The sequence below is a fragment of the Anopheles coustani genome, chromosome 3 (genome assembly GCF_943734705.1).
Source record: "Anopheles coustani chromosome 3, idAnoCousDA_361_x.2, whole genome shotgun sequence".
NCBI lineage: Eukaryota > Metazoa > Arthropoda > Insecta > Diptera > Culicidae > Anopheles > Anopheles coustani.
In genome coordinates this window covers 17,577,105-17,598,611 of record NC_071288.1, presented here as the reverse complement: position 1 = coordinate 17,598,611, position 21,507 = coordinate 17,577,105, and the positions used below count along the sequence as shown (strand labels likewise).

Sequence of the window (21,507 nt, the reverse complement as noted above, 5' to 3'; positions counted from 1 at the left end):
GCTATAAGGATTGAGCGGCTAACGTGGATTCCATCTTGGGTTCGTAGGAGAACTGTGTTTTAGAGCACTCCTTAACGACGCCCTGATTTTCGGTCGTTTTGGCGAAGTGCAGCATCACAAGCTCATAGGTTATAACCGCTCCAAGCATCTACGAGATTGGTTAAGAATAGAAAAAGAATTACATACCGCATTCGTATGATAGTTCGTGCAAATTGCTGTGCGGTTATAATTCGGTGTGATTACCAACATCTTGAGGTACAATCATTTGTTTGACAATACATATGTTAACGAGTTTAAAAATAAAAGAAGTGAAATATTACTTAGACACTTGCATTTTGGCTATTAAACTGGCCACTCCATTGATAGTACTTTAAAGAACAGGTGCGTAATGCTTCATGATTAATGAATTATCTTCTGACAAGTACTTACCGTCAGCATTGTTCTCCTCGTTATATTGAACAAGCCCATTGCACTGATGACGATGTAATTCTTACGTATATGGTCATGAAACCTCTGAAGCTGTTTATCCATTGTAACAAACATGAGTTTAAAGCGTTTGAAAAGTTCAGCATTGGAATAGTACTCACCTCACTGCACCAACTCTGCGACGGAATTCGACGACACATGCCAACTGGCTTACGTGCAACCTCATGAACGGCCGAGCAGTAGTTCATGGTTAGGAACGCCCGTGTGATGACACAAAGCAGCGAGAAGTATGCAAAAATGGTATGGACTATATATTTCTGTTCCCTGCAAAGTAGAAATTAAATATTAGAGAAGTGGTCGATGAGTTCGATATCAATGCGCCCGTGGAACACCTACTCGACGATGTGGAAGAGCTGATAGCAGATAAGATAGAGGTTAGTGCCACAGGATACCACCAGCAGTGGGGAAACGATGGCCATCACCTGCTCTAGGAGCTCTCGCACGGTGACGTAATGGGAGCGGATATCACACCAGAACTTTTCTTTCGCGACCACCTGCACAGAGCAGTACAACTGAATCCGTTCGTTGATGCGCTCGAAGTAACCGACGATCGCGTCACTGATGATGATGATCAGCACATCCTGGACTGTCCACGCCATCGTGAGGGCTGTGTTTGCGTACTGAGGTGACATGATTTTAAAGTTTTCAATCCACAGAATTTCCATACATCGGTCCTATAACTAACCTCTAGCACTATTAACGTCGGGAAGTTGTATGGAACACGGATGAAAAAGGACTCATATGTCCGGAGGGCGTAGTATTCGGGAAAGTTACTATAGTTCCAGTTGCAAACACGTGCCTCATCAACCTTAGCGTACATTGTCTTCCCAATCGATAGCATGTGCTCAGCTGATGGAAGGTAAACCAAAACCTATTAGAATAAGGTGACACTAGCTGCATTGAGTAGTTGAACAGAAATACCAAATCCGGCAAATGTCAACAACAGGGCAACGGTGCGGATCTTTCTAGCACCTTGTCGCCCGTGCCGTTGCGCGTCGTACTGCATCGTCTCGAGGGCTTCCACCTGCTGGAACTTGGACGCCATCGAGGGCCACTGGTAGGCAACTTTTAGCAGCAACCCCATGATGATCATCACGTCCAGATAGAACAAGGGTCCAATCAGGTTGTCCGCGTTGACACCGATCACCATCAGCCGATCGTACTCGATGTAGCAGAGGAATAGACCGACGTGTTCCAGTAGCACGAAGAGCACCGTCTGGACCGAACACCAGCGGAAATGCCATCGCAAGGGATCACTCTTAAGGATACCCTGGAGCGGAAATTGGCCGAATAGTTGAACAACGAACAGCACTGGTCTGATGGTGTGGTGGAAGTCCATCGCACTCCTGTCACTATCTATCGGGTGACTGTGGGCGACCTGCCATTCGGAACGATACCATTGTGGCTCGTAATTAGCAACACAGTAAAATAATTATAAATGTCTTAGATTTATGTGGTAGATTATCGTTGGCAATCTGTTTAACTTCAAAGGTATTTTATGGTAAGCACCAGACGATAAACTTGATTTAATGCAAAATGGTGTAAAGCATTAACAAAAATAAAACACAAGCTCACACCAGTTGAAAACGGCACACGAATAAAATTATGTAAATTTATATCACGTTGCGCATTAACCTACTTCAGTGTTTGAACTCTTTGAATATATTAAAAATTAGAAAATCGTGAATAACCATGAATGGAATTTGATGGTGTTTAACGTCTTTACGAAATGGAGTTTCTGCAAAGATTTAGAGTTTTTTCCGTTCTAATTACGTTAGGATGAGTTCAAATTGACTAAATTCTTGGTGTTAGTATTGCTTAAAACACGCTAGAAATTATAATCAAACAAGCAGGAGTCATGATAACTGGTTGAACTCAAATGGGCAAGGCACTGATTTACTGATTTCATGCCGGCTCCCCTTTTGGCATCCAACAAGTGTTGTCTTGCACGTGAAACGATAACACTTTCAAGCGCCAGCAGGTAGTGTAACCAGTGCATTAATCAGTGTGGCATGCAATACTTTCTGGGTGGTAGCGTATCACGATAACATACCATTCTGGATTTCTTTTTCCAGAATTCTCTTTGTCTTTTTCTCCTCTATTTAACCACTGTTTGTGGGACATTCAACATATCGCCATTGCTTATCGCGGGGCTATCGAAGAACTTATCTAATAACTAACCTCGTTTGATTCAACTTATCGGCAACCGGTGTCGCTACAATCAAACCCGTCAGACTGGAGTGGCCAAGTTCGTCAGTCAGTTTACGACCGCCGGTGAAACGTTTTCGCGTGAGTGAAGGAATTGTGGTGAATTTTGAGCAACCTCATAACACAATATGCCTACGCCAACATTGTACTACTTCCCGATGAGTCCACCGGCCCGTGCAGTGCTGCTGCTGGTCAAGGAGCTAGGATTGACTGTCAACGTAAGTATCTAAGGACTGTTTATGCAAGGTATCTGGCGTCAGGACTAGATTTAGACAGCCCTCTTACCACACTGCAGCTGAAGGAGGTCGATCCATTGGCTGGTGAAACGCGAACGGAAGAGTTCATGCGCATAAATCCGGAGCACACCATCCCGGCGCTGGATGACAACGGGTTCTATCTCGGCGAGTCGCGCGCCATCTTGACGTACCTGGTCGACGCCTACCGTCCCGGCCACTCACTCTACCCGAACATCCCGAAGGAGAAGGCCCTCATTAATCGCGTGCTGCATCACGATTTGGGTGCGTTCTATCCGAAGTTTTTTTCCTCATTCGGTGGTCTGTTCAGTGGAGCCCAAACCGAGATCACGGACGAGAATAGGGCCACTGCACATAAGGCATTGACCGACCTGGAAAACTACCTCGTTCGGAATGACTTTTTCGCGGGTGAAAATCCAACGGTGGCGGACCTTTCCCTGCTACCGATGATCGCAACGGCTGTGGTGAGTATATGCGTTTTACCGGGAACTCCTTATTGTGGGACCTCTTTGACGTAACTTCCGTAACCCATCGTTGCAGCATTGTGGCCTGGATTTGACCAAATACAAGCGACTGAACGAGTGGTATGAAAACTGCCGCCAGCTGAAGGGCTACGAGGACGATCAGGAAGTTGCCCGACAGATAGGCGTATTTATACGATCCAAGTTTCCAGCAGGTCTCGAGGGGTTTAATTAGACCCCCCTGACAAGTTAACGTTGCCAAACTCTTTTGATGCATGTTCGATTGAAAAAAGATATCGATAAAGAAACGAAAACTGCCAATCACTGATGTGTGGAGACTTAATAAGATAAGATTGACGGAATTTTCATTCCTCCACCCTATTTTTGTTGTTGCTAAACTCAATGGCTATAAACAGAAGATTTTGATGTGTAGTAGTGCAGTGGTTTTACTGATTAATCAAATGGTGTTGATGTTGATGATTGCGTCTTTTCGATGAACTCGTGACCGAGATAAGGAGCCAATGCCGGCCGGCATTATGGATTTTAATCAGGGAAATTTAAACTGTTCTTAAAATAAGGCAAGCGTTATTCATATTCTGCGTCCGTAAATCGCAAATGATTATTATTAAATATTTATCAAAACAGTGTTTCTTGGAATAATCTACTTTGTGTTCAAATAATAGATGCTTAAAAGAAATAAAATACTAGAAATAGTTCTAATCAAACTATTAGTATCAGTTGAAAGTGACATCTTCATCTTCATATTTATCTTCAAAAGTTTCTGTGTTGCTTGAACTTAGCTCAGCCTCGTTTAAATTATTCAAAATAAATGATTATCTGAATTCCCGTGTCATGCTAGTTTACAGTAAAGACCTTCAACATAGCGCCATTGCATATCGCGAGGCTATCGAAGAACTTATCTACGACCTAACCTCGTTTGATTCAGCTTATCGGCAACCGGTGCCGTCATAATTTAACGCATGAGACTGGTCCATCAGTAAGTCTCTGACCGTCGGTGAAACATTTACTCCATCGTGAGTAAAGAATTTGTGGTGTATTCTGATCAAATCCATCACTCAATATGCCTACGCCAACGTTGTACTACTACCCGACGAGTCCATCGACTCGTTCAGTACTGCTGCTACTTAAGGAGCTAGGACTGACTGTGAACGTAAGTTTCAACACACATTCTTGCTGGTTATGCAAGATCCGTGTCATTTAGAGAAAATTTTGATATTGCTGTCCACATTGCAGCTGAAGGAGGTCAACCCTATGGTTGGAGAAACGCTAACGGAGGAGTTCATGCGCATAAATCCGGAACACACCATCCCAACGCTGGATGACAACGGGTTCTATCTCGGCGAGTCGCGATCCATCTTGACGTACCTGGTCGACGCCTACCGTCCGGGCCACTCACTTTACCCAAATATCCCGAAGGAGAAGGCCCTCATTAATCGCGTGCTGCATCACGATTTGGGTGCGTTCTATCCGAAGTTTTTTTCCTCATTCGGTGGTCTGTTCACTGGAGCCCAAACAGAGATCACGGACGAGAATAGGGCCACCGCCCAAAAGGCATTGACCGACCTGGAACACTATCTTGTTCGGAATGACTTTTTCGCGGGTGAAAATCCAACGGTGGCGGACCTCTCCTTACTTCCGTCGATCGCAACGGCTGTGGTAAGTGAGAGTGTCGGGAACTACTCATTGTGGAACATATTTTCGAAACTTAATGTCGGCTTTCCTTACCTCACTCCCTTCGTTGCAGCACTGTGGCCTGGATTTGACCAAATACAAGCGACTGAACGAGTGGTACGAAAACTGCCGCCAGCTGAAGGGCTACGAGGACGAGCAGGAAGTTGCCCGACAGATAGGCGTATTTATACGATCCAAGTTTCCTGAAGGCTTCGAGGCGTTAAACTAAAGGTTCAGCTCAAAAAACCTTTTAAAATATTAAACTAAACGACAAAAAAACTTAGACTACCATTCACGGATATGTGGAGACTTAATAAGATAAGATCGACTGAATCTTCATTCCTCTACCCTATTTTTGTTTTTGCTAAACTCAATGGCTGTAAACAGAAGGTTTTGATGTTGCACAGTGGTTTTACTGATTAATGAAATGGTGTTGATGTTGATGATTGCGTCTCTTCGATGAGCACATGGCCGAGATAACTAGCCAATGTAGGTTCATATGACAAAATGATACTCATACAACGTAAAGTGTGCATATCTGATTAATTGTGGAAGAGCATATGCATATGTGAGCTAAGAAAATACAAAAACAAGTTTTTAAATAAAAATATATAAAGTACATTTTTTGTTGTTCTTAAATATGTTTCGATAAAATTTTAAAAATTATGGCTTGTAATCAGGGAAATTTAAATTGTTCATAAAGTTTAACTGCTCATACACTTTTGGCTTCGGTAATATGCCAATAATCAATATTGAATATTACTCAAAAATGGTGTATTCTGGTTTAGGGTCCTTCAACATAATAGATGCTTAAAAGATAAAAAATTTTAGAAATATTTCTAATTGAATAATTAGCAACGACCTGTTCCACTATGAGGAGCATTTTCCTCCATGATTTTGAAAAGCTTGTGGAAAAGAATGATTTGAAAAAAATTGTTGACGCGATTGTCATGCTAGTTTACAGTAAAGACCTTCAACATAGCGCCATTGCTTATCGCGAGGCTATCGAAGAACTTATCTACGACCTAACCTCGTTTGATTCAGCTTATCGGCAACCGGTGCCGTCATAATTTAACGCATGAGACTGGTCCATCAGTAAGTCTCTGACCGTCGGTGAAACATTTACTCCATCGTGAGTAAAGAATTTGTGGTGTATTCTGATCAAATCCATCACACAATATGCCTACGCCAACGTTGTACTACTTCCCGACGAGTCCATCGACTCGTTCAGTACTGCTGCTACTTAAGGAGCTAGGACTGACTGTGAACGTAAGTTTCAACACATACAGCAAGAAGCTGGTTAAGCAAGATTTCTGGAATTTAAAGAAAATTCTGTCATTGCTGTCTACATTGCAGCTGAAGGAGGTCAACCCTATGGTTGGTGAAACGCGAACGGAGGAGTTCATGCGCATAAATCCGGAACACACCATCCCAACACTGGATGACAACGGGTTCTATCTCGGCGAGTCGCGCGCCATCTTGACGTACCTGGTCGACGCCTACCGTCCCGGCCATTCGCTGTACCCGAACATCCCGAAGGAGAAGGCCCTCATTAATCGCGTGCTACATCACGATTTGGGTGCGTTCTATCCGAAGTTTTTTTCCTCATTCGGTGGTCTGTTCACTGGAGCCCAAACAGAGATCACGGACGAGAATAGGGCCACCGCCCAAAAAGCATTGACCGACCTGGAACACTATCTTGTTCGGAATGACTTTTTCGCGGGTGAAAATCCAACGGTGGCGGACCTCTCCTTACTTCCGTCGATCGCAACGGCTGTGGTAAGTGAGAGTGTCGGGAACTACTCATTGTGGAACATATTTTCGAAACTTAATGTCGGCTTTCCTTACCTCACTCCCTTCGTTGCAGCACTGTGGCCTGGATTTGACCAAATACAAGCGACTGAACGAGTGGTACGAAAACTGCCGCCAGCTGAAGGGCTACGAGGACGAGCAGGAAGTTGCCCGACAGATAGGCGTATTTATACGATCCAAGTTTCCTGAAGGCTTCGAGGCGTTAAACTAAAGGTTCAGCTCAAAAAACCTTTTAAAATATTAAACTAAACGACAAAAAAACTTAGACTACCATTCACGGATATGTGGAGACTTAATAAGATAAGATCGACTGAATCTTCATTCCTCTACCCTATTTTTGTTTTTGCTAAACTCAATGGCTGTAAACAGAAGGTTTTGATGTTGCACAGTGGTTTTACTGATTAATGAAATGGTGTTGATGTTGATGATTGCGTCTCTTCGATGAGCACATGGCCGAGATAACTAGCCAATGTAGGTTCATATGACAAAATGATACTCATACAACGTAAAGTGTGCATATCTGATTAATTGTGGAAGAGCATATGCATATGTGAGCTAAGAAAATACAAAAACAAGTTTTTAAATAAAAATATATAAAGTACATTTTTTGTTGTTCTTAAATATGTTTCGATAAAATTTTAAAAATTATGGCTTGTAATCAGGGAAATTTAAATTGTTCATAAAGTTTAACTGCTCATACACTTTTGGCTTCGGTAATATGCCAATAATCAATATTGAATATTACTCAAAAATGGTGTATTCTGGTTTAGGGTCCTTCAACATAATAGATGCTTAAAAGATAAAAAATTTTAGAAATATTTCTAATTGAATAATTAGCAACGACCTGTTCCACTATGAGGAGCATTTTCCTCCATGATTTTGAAAAGCTTGTGGAAAAGAATGATTTGAAAAAAATTGTTGACGCGATAGCCATGCTAACTTACAATAAATAGCTTCAACATATCGCCATTGCTTATCGTGTGGCTATCGAAGAACTTATCTAATCTCGTTTGATTCAGGTTATCGGCAACCGGTGCGGCCACAATGAATCTAACTAGATTGGAGTTACCTAGTCTGTCAGTCAGTCTTCGAACGTCGGTGAAACGTTTTTTCTATCGTGAGTGAAGGAGTTGTGGTGAATTTGGAAAAACTCGTTACACAATATGCCTACTCCAACGTTGTACTACTTCCCGATGAGTCCACCGGCTCGTTCAGTACTGCTGCTACTTAAGGAGCTAGGATTGACTGTGAACGTAAGTTTCAACACACATTCTTGCTAGTTATGCAAGATTCGTGGCATTTAGAGAATATTTTGACATTGCTGTCCACATTGCAGCTGAAGGAGGTCAACCCTATGGTTGGTGAAACGCGAACGGAGGAGTTCATGCGCATAAATCCGGAACACACCATCCCAACGCTGGATGACAACGGGTTCTATCTCGGCGAGTCGCGCGCCATCTTGACGTACCTGGTCGACGCCTACCGTCCCGGCCACTCACTCTACCCGAACATCCCGAAGGAGAAGGCCCTCATTAATCGCGTGCTGCATCATGATTTGGGTGCGTTCTATCCCAAGTTTGGAGGCTCATACGGTGGTTTGTTCAGCGGAGCGCAAACAGAGATCACGGAAGAGAATAAGGCCGCCGCCCAAAAGGCATTGACCGAGCTGGAACACTACCTCGTCCGGAATGACTTTTTCGCGGGAGAAAATCCGACTGTGGCGGACCTCTCCTTACTTCCAACGATCGCAACGGCTGTGGTAAGTGAGAGTGTCGGGAACTACTATCTTTTTAGTAACATAATGCCGTCTTCCCTTACGCCCTCTGTCACTCCCTTCGTTGCAGCATTGTGGCCTGGATTTGACCAAATACAAGCGACTGAATGAGTGGTACGAAAACTGCCGCCAGCTGAAGGGATTCGAGGATGACCAGGAAATTGCCCGGCAGGTGGGCGAATTTCTACGATCCAAGTTTCCTGAAGGACTCCAGGCGTTAAACTAAAAGCTCAGCTAAACATTTAATGGCGCTTAATTCGAAAAAAGAAAACGACAGAAAAACAAAAACTTCCATTTACTGCTGATTTAGTGATATCAGATCGACTGAATCTTCATTCTTCTACCCTATTTTTGTTGTCGTTAAACTCAATGGCTGTAAACAGAAGGTTTTGATGTGTAGTAGTGCAGTGGTTTGAATGATTAATAAAATGGTGTTGATGTTGATGATTGCGTCTTTTCGATGAACTCGTGACCGAGATAAGGAGCCAATGCCGGCCGGTATGACAAAATGATACTCACACAACGTTTATTAAAACGTTTTTCATTAAAACAATATGTAAATCATTGTTTTGGTTTGCAAATCCTTCAAATTATTATGACAGTAGTAGAATAATTTTAAAGGTTTAATAAATTCCATCATGTGTAGTGACCGTATTGTAGACCATTTAAAAAATGGTAATAAGCATCATCTATTTAATCATCTATTTATTTTTCAATTTAATTTCTCGTACTAAATGATTTATGAAATAAAAATATGTAATTTGTTTTGTGTGTTCTTGTATGTGTTGTTAAAAGTTTATATGTGTTTAATATGTTGTGTTTCCTTTAAAATTTTTACTTGTGAATCAATGGGCTTAAAGACGACTTTATATCTTCATGCTGAAACTACTACACCGGTTGCTGAATGTATTGCAATAGCTTCCGTAAAGTTGACGTCACTTAAAACAAATGATGATACAATTTCCCAGTGGTATAGAAATAGATTTTTTGAATTCATTGTAATTTTTCATAACTGTCAAACTACACTGACCCTGTCCGTTTTTGTACCATATGAGGTCTTTCCCATGAATGCCAGCTTGCAGTGTGTTAATAACCGTAGAAACGTGTTGCTTTTTTCCATTGCGCACCAGTTGAAAGCGGGGAGAATACAAATGGTTCTGGAATAGGAAATGGGGAGACGAAGCAAGGATAAAATATCCGACCACCATTTTGTTGTCCGGTCGTGTTGGATGCACACAGAACACTTTGTTGACTACTTTGCCACCGATTTAGTGAAGGCTAATAATTATCGAGCGTTATCGAGTTGCATGAGCGCTCCAACCGGGATGCAGATCATTTCATTGGCGAAGCGCAAAAGTGGCAATTGGCAGGGAAATTGGAAAAGTTTCGGCCGTTCCGTGTTCCGCACTGGCGACGGGACGTTCCACCATGCGGTTGCACCGGGTAAGTGAGAGCGAATGGAGTTCCTCTGGCACCACATAACCGAAGTTCAACTTGGAACTCGATTCTACCGTTTCAGTGCTCTTTATGGGGCAATGCATCAGCCTGCTGCCGGTGGTGAACGTGTTCAGTGTTAACTTCCGCTCGACGCGCTTTAAAGCCCGAAGCCTCCGTTGTGTCATCTCGCTGGTGTATCTCTTGATGGCCGGTCTGTACAGTGTGCTCTCGATACGATGGTACATCCGGCGCGGGTTGAACATTTCCTACTTTGGTAAGCGAGGGGGTTGTGGCTCGAACTCGTGGATTCATTGTCAAATTCTATATCTTTCCAGCGAACTGTATCTATATGGTCGTGGTGTACGTTTCAGCTATCTTTTTCTTCCTCGTCGCCATGCGCTGGCAGACCATCCTGGGAGCGTTCGCCAACTGTGAGCGGTCTTTCCTGAGGGAACAATACCGCCGGTTGGCGCAAGGTACACGGAGGAGCCTCGTGTGGAAGATCCGCTTCACCGGATTCACCCTGTTTGCGCTGGCTATGGCCGAGGATTGGCTGAACTTCTACCGGGCGTATGAAAGTAACATCATCCAAATAGAGACATGCAATCGAACGAATGTGACACTCTGGGAGAACTTCTATCTCCGGGAGCATCCGCACGTGTTCCATCTGGTTCCGTTCAATGCGTTTACCATTGGTGTCACGGAGGTTAGTAAAGGTTAGAGCTCGTGGTTCGAATGGTCCATCTGTGATCCGTTTTCTCGGTCTTTGCTGCTTATATTATAGTGGATCAATCGGTGCATGCGATATACGTGGACCTACCTGGATATTTTCATCATCTCCTTCAGCTACGGGGCCCAGTTCCGGTATGAGCAGATCTTCCGACGGCTGCTTGCTACCAAGGGCATGGCCTGCCCGGCGAACTTCTGGAGCGAACTCCGCATGGACTACGTAGCCGTTTCGGAGCTGGTGACCTTTCTCGACGATCACTTCGGCCACCTGGTGCTCCTTGCTTGCGCCAATGATATGTACTTCATTGCGACGCAGCTCTTAAACGGATTCCAGTACGATTCTAACTCACAATTGGATGATAGATTAACTATTCACTCCTAGAACTTCTGATTGTTTTCCTTAGACGGCGTCGCGCACTAGCAAACTACATCTACTTCTGGTACTCGCTACTGTTGCTCATCTTTCGAACCATCACAATGCTGTACGTTGGATCCGGCGTTTACGTTGCGTCCATACGGCCTTTGCATCTGTTGCGAAATGTTCCGTCGAAGAACTGGGGTATAGATGTGAGTAAGAGTGTGTTTAAAGTAGGCTTCGAACAAATGGCTGAAGCGTACTGTTATTGCCATCCATTAGCTTCAACGCCTGACGGATGAAGTTTCATCGGGAGAAAATGTACTATCCGGGAAACAGTTTTTCTTCCTCAAGCGACAAATCATCCTTGCGGTAAGAACTATGTATTTTGAGTGAGAATTAAATGTTTTGCTCATTCTTTTATTTGTTATATAATTAAAATTTTAATCATTTTTTAAATTTTAGTTATATAACGGAAATTATCAATCATTTTTGAATCATATCTCAGTAGTTTGATAAGTCATAATGACTAAAGCTGTACTTAGTGCAACTGCACCAGAAAAGATGATTACAGGTCCTTAATCATTCAGAGGAATGTGGCAATTTGTGAAAAAAATGCTTTGACCTTTTTTATTTACTTTTTAACAGATGGCCGGAACGTTGGTTACCTACGAGCTTGTGCTGCTGGATCAGGTGAAAAAAATTCCTGACACCGCGCTGGACTGTTCATATTTTTAATATGCTCAATTGTGTGTTTTATGTTGATTATTTTTCACTTTTGTTGAAAGTAGTCATTCACTCGTTTACCGTTAGTTCGTATTAATACTCATAACAAGTAATCGTAAATCAGACGTAAACAACACGTGTGACTGTTCGCACGGTAGCTTTTAAAAATTAATCGACAACATTCGCGTGTCTGTCCCCGCGCTGATTAGGTGCATTTGTGGATTAAATGACCTTAAAGCACGCTGGTGTCTTTGGGTGCAGTGGAACAGTTTTTGGTTCCAGCATCGGACACAGTGTCCAACCCAACCGCTGGGACAAGTCAAGTTAGCGGTCTGTCCTCCAACCGTGAGCTGGATGATACATGGTGACCAATTACCGTCGGGAGTAACCCCGTCGAATCGCCAACGTAAATCACTGATGGAGGAGCCCAAGATTGATGACTTCCATCAGGCGGTCCGGCCGTTCCTGCTACTGTCGCAACTGTTTTCCCTGTTCCCACTGGGCGGTCTGTTTCGGGCGCCAATACAAGACATTTCGTTTCGATGGATCAGTCTGAGGACGTTGTACTCTGTGTACTTTTTGGCCACCGCGTTACTTACCTTCATGGCCCACATTTACTACAGTGCGACCCGGGAGCATATAACCACCGAGGCTATAAGTGAGTTGGGTTTCGCATTCGTGGAGTTTAATTCTAACCAATTCCGTTCGGTCCTTTGACCATCCAGGTAATATAATCTACTATTCAATGAACTTGTCCGGTGCCGTCACACTGTTCACGATAGCGATGCGATGGAAAACGATCATGAGCGAATGGCGCAATCTGGAGGAACCTTTCCTGCATTACCCGTACGCCGAGCGACGGTTTTGGACCTTGCGTCGCACAATTGGCACTGTTGGAGTCTTTATGCTTGTGCTGGCCTTTGGTAAGGTGAAGCTTCGATATTATTTTCCCCGAAAACCCGCTTATGGTTTGTATCGTTACCTGCTCCAGTCGAAGACTTTCTGCACGTATGCTCCGTCTACTATACGAATCAGCAGTTCTTTGTCCGCTGCAACAACAGCATCCCCTTCTGGACCCTGTTCTACAAACGCGAACATCCAAAGTTCTTCCACTATGTGCCCTACAACTTGCCCACCGTGCTGGTGCTCGAGGTGACGCACAAGATATACCTCTACGTGTGGACGTTCATGGACCTGTTCATCATTTTCGTATCGCTCGGACTGGCGCGGCTTTACAGTCGGTTTCATCGGCATGTGCTCCGGTACAAGGATCGTCACGCAACCGGGACAACCTGGCAACAGCTGCGGCTGGAATATAATCGCATCTCCCGGCTGGTGGAGTATATGGAGGGTATCATGGCGCCGATCGTCATCTGCACCACCACGTCCGATTTGTACTTCATCTTCATACAGATGTACAACTCATTCCAGTAATGTTCCCCAAGGAAGCAGTACCATGTCGAACCGAGACCAAGTAATTGAAAGGTGGTTTTTACTTCCAGGTTCTCGGCATCGTTTATTTCGGAGCTGTACTTTAAGTTCTCGCTAGGGTTTCTCATATTCCGCACACTGGCGATGTTGATGGCGGCGTCGAACGTGGACGTAGCTTCAATCAAACCGCTCAATGTGCTCCGTTCTGTACCGATGAGCTGCTGGTCCATTGATGTAAGGGTTGTCCACAGCCCTTCCTTCCGTATGTTAGTCTCCTCTACAAAATCTCCTTCCCACAGGTCCAACGGTTAACGCATGAAGTTTTAAACGGCAGACACTGCCTCTCCGGTCATGGATTTTTCTACCTAAACCGTGGTGTTATATTAGTGGTAAAGTAACACAAATTATGTGTTTTTCAGTTCGAACCTGTGGGTTTAAATCCTTCCTCATTCCAGATGGCGGGGACGTTGATAACGTACGAACTAGTACTGCTTAAGGAAGCGATCGCCGCTCGTGACGAGGGAGATTTTTGTGCGGGAGACAAAAAGTTATTTTAAATTTTACCACAACAGTAAAGCAATCTGTGTACACCAATCAACTTCAAAATCTGTCAGTTATCGAAAGGGCTAAAGGTGTCCGAAACACGATTATAAATAACAATCAATAGCTTACCACAGCCCAAAATTCATTCTTTTCTTTTGAAAACGATTGTGTTGTAACAATTTCATTTAACTTATCCAAATCACTGGTGGAAAGCCTTGTGTGTTTCTCAATTAACATATTTTGTTCGTGAATGAGAGATTAATGTTGAAATTGAAACATTCATTCACTGTTTAAAACTAAGGAAAAATAGACGAAGAGTAAACGAATTGATTTGACCTTCTTTAGCGAAATTCAATTTCTAAAAATTATATTTCTATTTAAAACTAACAGGTACAGGTGAACCAGCATCGAGTAATAGTTATCTACTGAAGAGGTTTTCCAAGGTGCAATGCATAGATAAAAACACTGGAACTGATTAAAGGTGGTAGGGAAGGTCATTTAGGAAATGTTATTAGTGGGGGTTCCTTCAAATTGTTCATCTTTTCTTTATGTTCAAGCTGAAGTACTCAAGTAGTGGAACCAATATTTGCGGAAACATTCCATATGCACAATGTAAAAGCATTACAAACACTTGGGTTTGGTAGAAGACACCCTCAACGTCTTGCAGTTTTCCTTGGGTTCGATAGTTCAAACCATCAGACAAGACAGTACCGCGCTGAACCATTTTTCGCTAGAAACTGTCCTCCTATCTCGCCTTTCGAAATGAGTTTGCAAAATAATTCCAACCCGCGCGCACGGTACCACCATCGAACAACGCTTTTCCGGCATTTCCCTGTCACCGGCATCGCCGATCGAACGGGAAGAGTTTAATCAGAGTAAAACATTTACGAGCGCCAGTGATTTGCATATTCCTCGTTTGATGCTTGAGCGAATATTTAAACGGCTGGCCGGGTCGTGGCAGCGGAAGCCATCGCACAGGTTCATTTACAGGCCCGGGTCGTCCCGTGCTCGATGGTTCCGAGAAAGATACGCCCGTCCGCTGCGACCGAGGAGCAACGTGTCCCGGCGTGCCGTCGGACTTTGGTGCTGACGAAAACTTTACGCTTGCTTGCCAGTGAGTAGAATAGTTTCCCCAACGCCGAATTCTACCAAAAGTTATCGGCGGAGTTGTGCCTCATTAAATCTGGTATTTGTTCCCCTGTTCCGACGGTGGCGGTGCTCTCCCCCAGAGGACTTCTACCGTCCCAAGAGGCCACAGTTCATCGGTGATGGGGGTTACTTCTGTCGCACGATAGCACCGGTTCTGAGCGTTGGACAACTGTTCGGGTTGCTGCCGGTGGCGGGTGTGTGCAGCGGAAAGTGGTGGTGTCTCCGGTGGAAGCTGGTTTCGCTCCAGAACGGGTACGCCTTTGCCATTCAGCTGGGGGCACTTGTAATGGCCGGATTTTCCTTCGCCACCTTCTGGTTCAGTGGGGTGGAGTTTGCAAAGATAAGTACGCATGTCGGAGTATGCGTGTCCTAGAGGTACCGAAAGTTTCCCTCGAACTCATCGTGCTAGTATCACTCCTTTAATTTCCAGTGTCATGGATGTTCTTTACGCTTAACCTGCTGATATCGGTCAACTTTAGTGTGCTGGCGCGTAGCTGGCCACAGGTGATGTTTCGCTGGGTGCAGCTGGAGCAATCACTTCCCGACCAACCGAGACTTTGCTCAGCCTATCGCAGATGTCGTCGTCAACTGCGGGTCATCGCGGCGATCCTGCTGACAAGCGCTCTAGTCGAGCACATCCTGTCCAAACCGGCCGGACTTCATCGGGCGTACCGTTGCCCAATACCGAATCTCCTCGAGGCGCACTACAAGCAAGCATTTCCGGAGATGTTCTCCTTCGTGCCGTATGATCCGTACGTTGGATTTCTTGCGCAAACGATCACCTCCCTGCTGACGGTCTACTGGAACTACGTGGATCTGTTTCTGATCGCCATCAGTGTCGGACTGTGCGTGATCTTACACCACGTGAACGAAGTCATCCGCTGCTCGATGAAGCTCTACCATCGACCATCGTTCTGGGAGGACCAGTGTGCCGGCTATAGGCGTGTGTTAGCTCTGATACGTCACGTCAACCATCATATCGGCGCTTTCATCGTCATCTCGTACTCGAGCAACCTATTCTTCATCTGCATTCAGCTGGTAAACGTGTTCCAGTGAGTATTGATGCCGAATTCGTTGACAGACTCGCATCGAGATCAAAGCCAAAATATTTTGTGCCCGTTTGCTGTGTTTTTTTTTTGGTTCCAGACAAAACTCTTCGCTCATCGTGACCACCTACTTCTGGTACTCACTGTTCCACCTCATAGGCCGCATTGTTGCGGTGTCGCTGTACGGTTCCGCCATCCACGACGAGTACTGCCGGATACGCTCGATGTTCTACCGGCTTCCGGTCGAGTTCGGCCACCGGGAGGAGGTAGTAAATGCGAAAAATATACACTCTTCAGTCACTCTTCCGCTCTAACCATACTCATTCGGTGTGTGCCCTTTTTTTAACCCACGTCCACTTAGGTCCAACGGTTCCAGCGACAGGTCGAGCATGACTCGGTGGCCCTGACCGGGTACGGGTTTTTCCATTTGACGCGTAAACTCATCCTAAAGGTATGGCCAGCGTTCCATTTCCTCCACCCAATCGCTCCCATCGTCTTCCTAGGAAAAGTTGTTCCACAGTTCGACGTGCTGGGAAATATTTTTGCAGCTTTTTGTGTTTTTATTTTGGTTGATTTTTGTTTGCACCTTTTTTTATTGGGCGTATAACATTCACTTTCTAACTTTCTCCGCCCGTTCCCTATTTCACTCCACAGATCGCGGCAACGGTCGTAACGTACGAGCTGGTCCTGACGCAAGTTAACGAAGCGGAAGCCAAAAATGGTGACGATAATCCGTGCACGTGAGTAGCCTTGAAAGGGGCCCGGAATCCAGTTCAACCCCGGGTCGGCCGAGGCGAGATGTTCCGGCTGTCTCCGCAGTGAGTGTAGCCACGTGCGAACGTGCGAGAATAAATAAAAATGACCCCGAACGGTACCCCCCCTCCCTCACCGAAAAGTTCCGTCCAAAGCCTGGGAAAGGATAATGAGATGTTGGGCCCACAAACAGGGTTTGTAGGGTTCGGGTTCGGATCGGAGGGAAAAAGTGGAAGTACGTGTGCGACACTGAGAGCGTGCGGGAACGGTGGGTGCCTTTGATGCATGGACGACCATTTGTGCGAAGTGAATATGCGCTGCGGTAATGTGGGTTGACAGTTTTTCCACATTTCGTTTCGTTATCGGCATCCCAATCGGTTCCGTGCCTCATCGTCACCATTCCTTCGGGATAGGTTTTGTTTGTTCCGGTTAGGGTGCTGGTGAGCTTCGGGAACCCTCGTTCGGGAGTCACTTAGTGCGAGTTGTATGTGTATTTAGAAATTCACATTAAGATTCGTGTTGAGTTGACAATTTTCAAAAAGTTATTTCGAACGGATAAAAAGGTGCCCCAGAGAAACAAACTAGTCAAAGGTCGAAAGGAAAGTTTAATATGATGGAAATTGTTCTGTTGTTCACACTGAAGAAAGTGGAAAAAGGAAAATGATTTTATCGCCTCATTAGGCTTTTATTTAGATGGAATTACGTTACAAGCCAATCTCTAAATTGCGTTTTGTATAGCGATAGAAATTCTAATACTTCATAAACTTTTGAGGAATTAGAATTGATTTACAATGTAGAAAGTATTACTCTCTCAGTACTAACATAAATAGTTGTTTACACTTCCGATAGGTTATATGGTGTTGCATTATACATTTTTGTCATTACATTATTATCACAGTTCTTTGTAGCCTTGTTCAACTTGTCAACGGTGTGAATTGAATTTAACAAACCAAAAACAGGTTGTCTGAACAGGACTGGAAAAAGAAAGCGTGTTGTGAACGATTCAACACATAAACTAATTTTCTTTCGTCAGTCTGATGGAAGATAACCGAAACAACAGCAATTGACCCTAGACACGCCAAGGCTCGAGTCAATTCGCGAACCGAAAGCAGTCAATCGATATTGTTTTTGTTGTTTACATCCTAAGTCAAGAGGGATATACGGCACATGGCAAGGATAAAACGTTCCCCCGCGATTCCTGCAGTGATTTCGAACTCGCATAAATCATTCGGCAAGCAAGCGACTGCTAAGCTTGGTGGCGTGTAATCACTATTTAATTAACTTATGGACAGGAATCACTTTAAACACCATGCTTGAACCAAGAGGATAATAATTGGGTTGTTTTGTTGCCTCTGTGAACCAGTCGGTTAGCCCGTGCACTGTGGAGTGGTTCTCTCCGCCACTTTGCGGTGGGAAAATGGCTTTCAAGCTTTTGGAAAATAAGCTTCTCCTTCGAAGAAATAACGTCATAAGGTAAGGCAGGCCTTCGAAGCGTGGATCGTTGGTAGAATTAAACCAATAAAGTTTTTAAAATAGCCTTCAAATAGACGAGTTGGTTTGTGAGAAGCGAAGACAAATGGGGTTCACTACGAAGGAATGTTCGGACCTGAAACCGCTCGTGCCGCCCCGCTGGCAACACTGGTTGCAGCAATGGCGTGAAACTTGGCTCCGCTGGCCTCAGTTGCCGCGTCGGGCTAGCCGGGACGATTGGTGCCACAACGGCACCTTTCACGAGGCTGTCCGGGGCGTACTGATGATGGCGCAACTATTCTCGATCATGCCCGTCTGCGGCATACTGGCGAAGGATCCCCGAAAGCTGCGCTTCTCGTACACTAGTCGACGTGCCTTTTACGCGTACTTTTGTGCGTCCGGTATAGTGTTTCTGGCCACGATGGCGATGTACTTTTTCGCGAGCACACGGTACAACTTTCAGAAGATGGTGGGGGCGTTCTTCTACACCTACAACCTGTACGCGATGTTCCGGTTTGGGCAGCTTGCCAAACGTTGGCCTGCCCTGATGGCGAAATGGACGCGCATCGATGAGACACTACCACCACAGAAGGATCTCTTCGAGCGAGGCGTACTCGGTTACCGAATCAAGCTGTGCTCGATCCTGGTGATGACACTGTCACTATCCGAGCACCTCCTGTCGATAGTGTCCGCCGTGCACTACTCGAACAACTGCCCGGCCGTGCACGATCCGTACGAGGCGTTTTTCAAGTCGAACTTTGCCTTCCTGTACTACTACTTCCGGTATTCGGCGCTGCGCGGCTTCCTAACCAAGTTCTTCAATGTGATCTGCAACTTCATGTGGAGCTACGTGGACCTGTTCGTGATCGTGATCAGCATGGGCCTGTCGCACTCCTTTCGTCGGATCAATGCGTTCCTATTTCTGCACAAGCGTGAGGTAGGACACTTGGTTGTAATGATTCTGGAACTAGGTAATGCCGGTGTCCCGTTTGTCCACAGAAAATGACCGAGCAGTTTTGGGGCGAACAGCGACAAAAGTATCGAGGTGTGTGCGACCTAGTGACCACCGTGGACGATCACATCTCGGTCATCACGATGCTCTCGATATCGAACAACTTGTTCTTCATTTGCGTGCAAATCTTGAATAGCATGATGTAAGTCAAAGATGGGGTCCGCGACAAACGAGCGGTAGCGCCGGTTAGAAAATCGGCCCATGAGCGCCGGGGCTCACCACCTCGACGGTGTGGGTTCGAATCCCAACCGAGACCGGACCCTCCCCTGTACGAGAGGACTGACTATCCACGTACAACAGGGAAACAAGTCTCGTAAGCCCTTAACGGGCAGGCATGACCCAGAGGTCGTTTACGCCAAGAAGAAGACAAAGATACAAGTAAGTGTCTGGTATTACTGACGGCTTAACCATCGCCCAATTCCTTTTCAGGTCTCGTCCCACCTTCGTCCATACGGTATACTTCTGGTATAACCTGGTCATCCTGATCGGGCGCACGCTTGCGGTCGCCATGTTTGCGGCGGAAGTGAACGACGAGTCGAAGCGTCCGATCGAGGTCCTGCGTACGATACCGCGTGCCGGCTGGTGTCTGGAGGCGAAACGGTTCGCGGAGGAGGTTGCGACCGACACCGTCGCACTCACCGGGCTGAAGTTCTTCAGCATGACCCGTCAGCTCGTGCTGAATGTGACAGGGGCGATCATCACCTACGAGCTGGTTCTGATTCAGTTCCACAAGACCGAAGTGCCGGATGTGGATTTGTGTAAGCTCCAGCGAATCGATGCGCTGTGAAAGGGGAGGCGATGTCCTTGGCGGGAGGCACATTGCTAGCCCGCAGGCTCTCGCCATCTTGCGCTGTTGTGTTGCGATGTCGTAGCCGTCGTACTTAGTCACCGTCTGTGTTGCTTTGCTAGTGTTGGGCGTGCCCCGTATTGGGAGCGTCATTTTGTTCGTTGTTAAGTGTGAGTGTCGACCACGCTTGGCATGTTTGTTGCTAACTTAGTATCCGATTTTTCATTACAGGTGCAGTCGAAGTGTTTGACGGTCACTTTTATTAAACACACTGAATGACAGTTGCTTGGAGTTAAATAAGATGTTTCATCACGATTCCTGTTTTAATGATACGTAAATGTACTTGATTTAATGCTTAATTCATGCACGCAACTAAATGAAATTTCGGGAACCGAAAATGTTCATTAGAAATTAATTGTTTCATTCACATTAAATAGTACTCTTTAAAATATCCGAAAAAACTCACTGAATGGACCATGTCCGGAACCTGAGTTGGACCTGTTGGACCAACCTGGTTCTGAGATGGAGCTGAGTTGGTTCTTTTGCATGTTTGACAAGTAAAGGGGTTTATATCGCAAACAATATAAGTAAAGGCGATAGACATTTCACTTTCTACAAGCGTGAGGCGTCACTCGCAGTCAGAATTGGCTTGCTCCATCTCGTTTGAATTTTTTGGGTTGAAGGTGTTTGCGGAAAAAAGCGAGTTATAACTTTGTCCTGTTTTTCTCAATTATTAAAAAAAAAAAACAGGTTGATGTCCATATTCATGTTATTCAACAGGTAATTGCGTGTTCAACTGCAATACGCAGCACATGTACATCAATGGGCATTGTCGGAAGCCAGGCTGCGACTTTGTGCTGGACTCGGACGCCCAGCGTAAAGTGCTTGGGTGAAGAATGTATAAATATTCTAAAATCAGCCTAAGTAAGAACTCATGAACATCAAAAGAAAGCATCCGATTGCGGCATTACCTTAAGTCTCATTTTTGATTCATGCGTAAATAAACCGCAGCGTCACTCTACCAGTATAAAGAACATTGTATTCTTCAATTCAATTAAAGTATGCAGCAGCTCATCCTTGATCAGTTCGCGGAACAGGTGGTTCCCGTCTGAGAGACTGTCTAGCCGCTCCGACATGCAAATGAAGATGAAGAATGGGTGAGTTGAGGCTGTTAATAGTGAGCATTTTTTTGTTTATTTTAAATATAATTCTCTGAACGCAGTTCTGGAATGTAGCCCGTACATTGTCCTCGGTAGGGACTAAAAGCTTATGCTTTTTAGCTCTCTTTACACCATTCTTTCCCGCTCGCTTCAATTTACCGATCGGTTGAACGATTTTCTGTGAAGTTTTTAATCAAATGATAATGAGCAACCCACCGTAAT

General features: G+C 45.0%; 7 protein-coding genes across 7 annotated transcripts; 6 read left to right on the top strand and 1 right to left on the bottom strand.

The window, feature by feature from the left end:
* Position 1: 1 nt before the first annotated feature.
* Positions 2-1,825, bottom strand: LOC131272160 (gustatory receptor for sugar taste 64a-like). Its single transcript, XM_058273806.1, has 6 exons — positions 1,408-1,825; positions 1,172-1,335; positions 823-1,106; positions 588-750; positions 430-519; positions 2-148 (listed from the first exon to the last, which is right to left on the bottom strand). The coding sequence occupies exons 1-6, from the start codon at positions 1,823-1,825 to the stop codon at positions 2-4; spliced, it is 1,266 nt and encodes a 421-aa protein (XP_058129789.1).
* A 997-nt stretch (positions 1,826-2,822) lies between these two features.
* On the top strand, positions 2,823-3,644 carry LOC131258487 (glutathione S-transferase 1-1-like). The gene is made up of 3 exons (XM_058259813.1): positions 2,823-2,912; positions 2,990-3,412; positions 3,489-3,644. The coding sequence occupies exons 1-3, from the start codon at positions 2,823-2,825 to the stop codon at positions 3,642-3,644; spliced, it is 669 nt and encodes a 222-aa protein (XP_058115796.1).
* Positions 3,645-4,490: 846 nt separating this feature from the next.
* Positions 4,491-5,330, top strand: LOC131259078 (glutathione S-transferase 1-1-like). The gene is made up of 3 exons (XM_058260497.1): positions 4,491-4,580; positions 4,664-5,086; positions 5,175-5,330. The coding sequence occupies exons 1-3, from the start codon at positions 4,491-4,493 to the stop codon at positions 5,328-5,330; spliced, it is 669 nt and encodes a 222-aa protein (XP_058116480.1).
* Positions 5,331-6,280: 950 nt separating this feature from the next.
* LOC131258740 (glutathione S-transferase 1-1-like) lies at positions 6,281-7,124 on the top strand. Its single transcript, XM_058260117.1, has 3 exons — positions 6,281-6,370; positions 6,458-6,880; positions 6,969-7,124. Exons 1-3 carry the CDS (start codon positions 6,281-6,283, stop codon positions 7,122-7,124), a joined length of 669 nt encoding a protein of 222 aa, XP_058116100.1.
* Positions 7,125-8,076: 952 nt separating this feature from the next.
* LOC131272340 (glutathione S-transferase 1-1-like) lies at positions 8,077-8,913 on the top strand. Its single transcript, XM_058274046.1, has 3 exons — positions 8,077-8,166; positions 8,250-8,672; positions 8,758-8,913. The coding sequence occupies exons 1-3, from the start codon at positions 8,077-8,079 to the stop codon at positions 8,911-8,913; spliced, it is 669 nt and encodes a 222-aa protein (XP_058130029.1).
* A 1,099-nt stretch (positions 8,914-10,012) lies between these two features.
* Positions 10,013-11,946, top strand: LOC131272149 (gustatory receptor for sugar taste 64b-like). The gene is made up of 7 exons (XM_058273793.1): positions 10,013-10,130; positions 10,207-10,398; positions 10,460-10,830; positions 10,909-11,186; positions 11,258-11,420; positions 11,491-11,580; positions 11,857-11,946. The coding sequence occupies exons 1-7, from the start codon at positions 10,013-10,015 to the stop codon at positions 11,944-11,946; spliced, it is 1,302 nt and encodes a 433-aa protein (XP_058129776.1).
* Positions 11,947-12,351: 405 nt separating this feature from the next.
* Positions 12,352-21,018, top strand: LOC131272137 (uncharacterized). Its single transcript, XM_058273782.1, has 16 exons — positions 12,352-12,592; positions 12,660-12,857; positions 12,926-13,364; positions 13,437-13,599; positions 13,665-13,754; positions 13,821-13,896; positions 14,299-14,319; positions 15,138-15,401; positions 15,488-16,109; positions 16,204-16,372; positions 16,465-16,554; positions 16,758-16,843; positions 18,393-19,263; positions 19,326-19,480; positions 19,768-20,096; positions 20,906-21,018. Exons 1-16 carry the CDS (start codon positions 12,352-12,354, stop codon positions 21,016-21,018), a joined length of 3,927 nt encoding a protein of 1,308 aa, XP_058129765.1.
* The last annotated feature ends 489 nt before the right edge of the window (positions 21,019-21,507 follow it).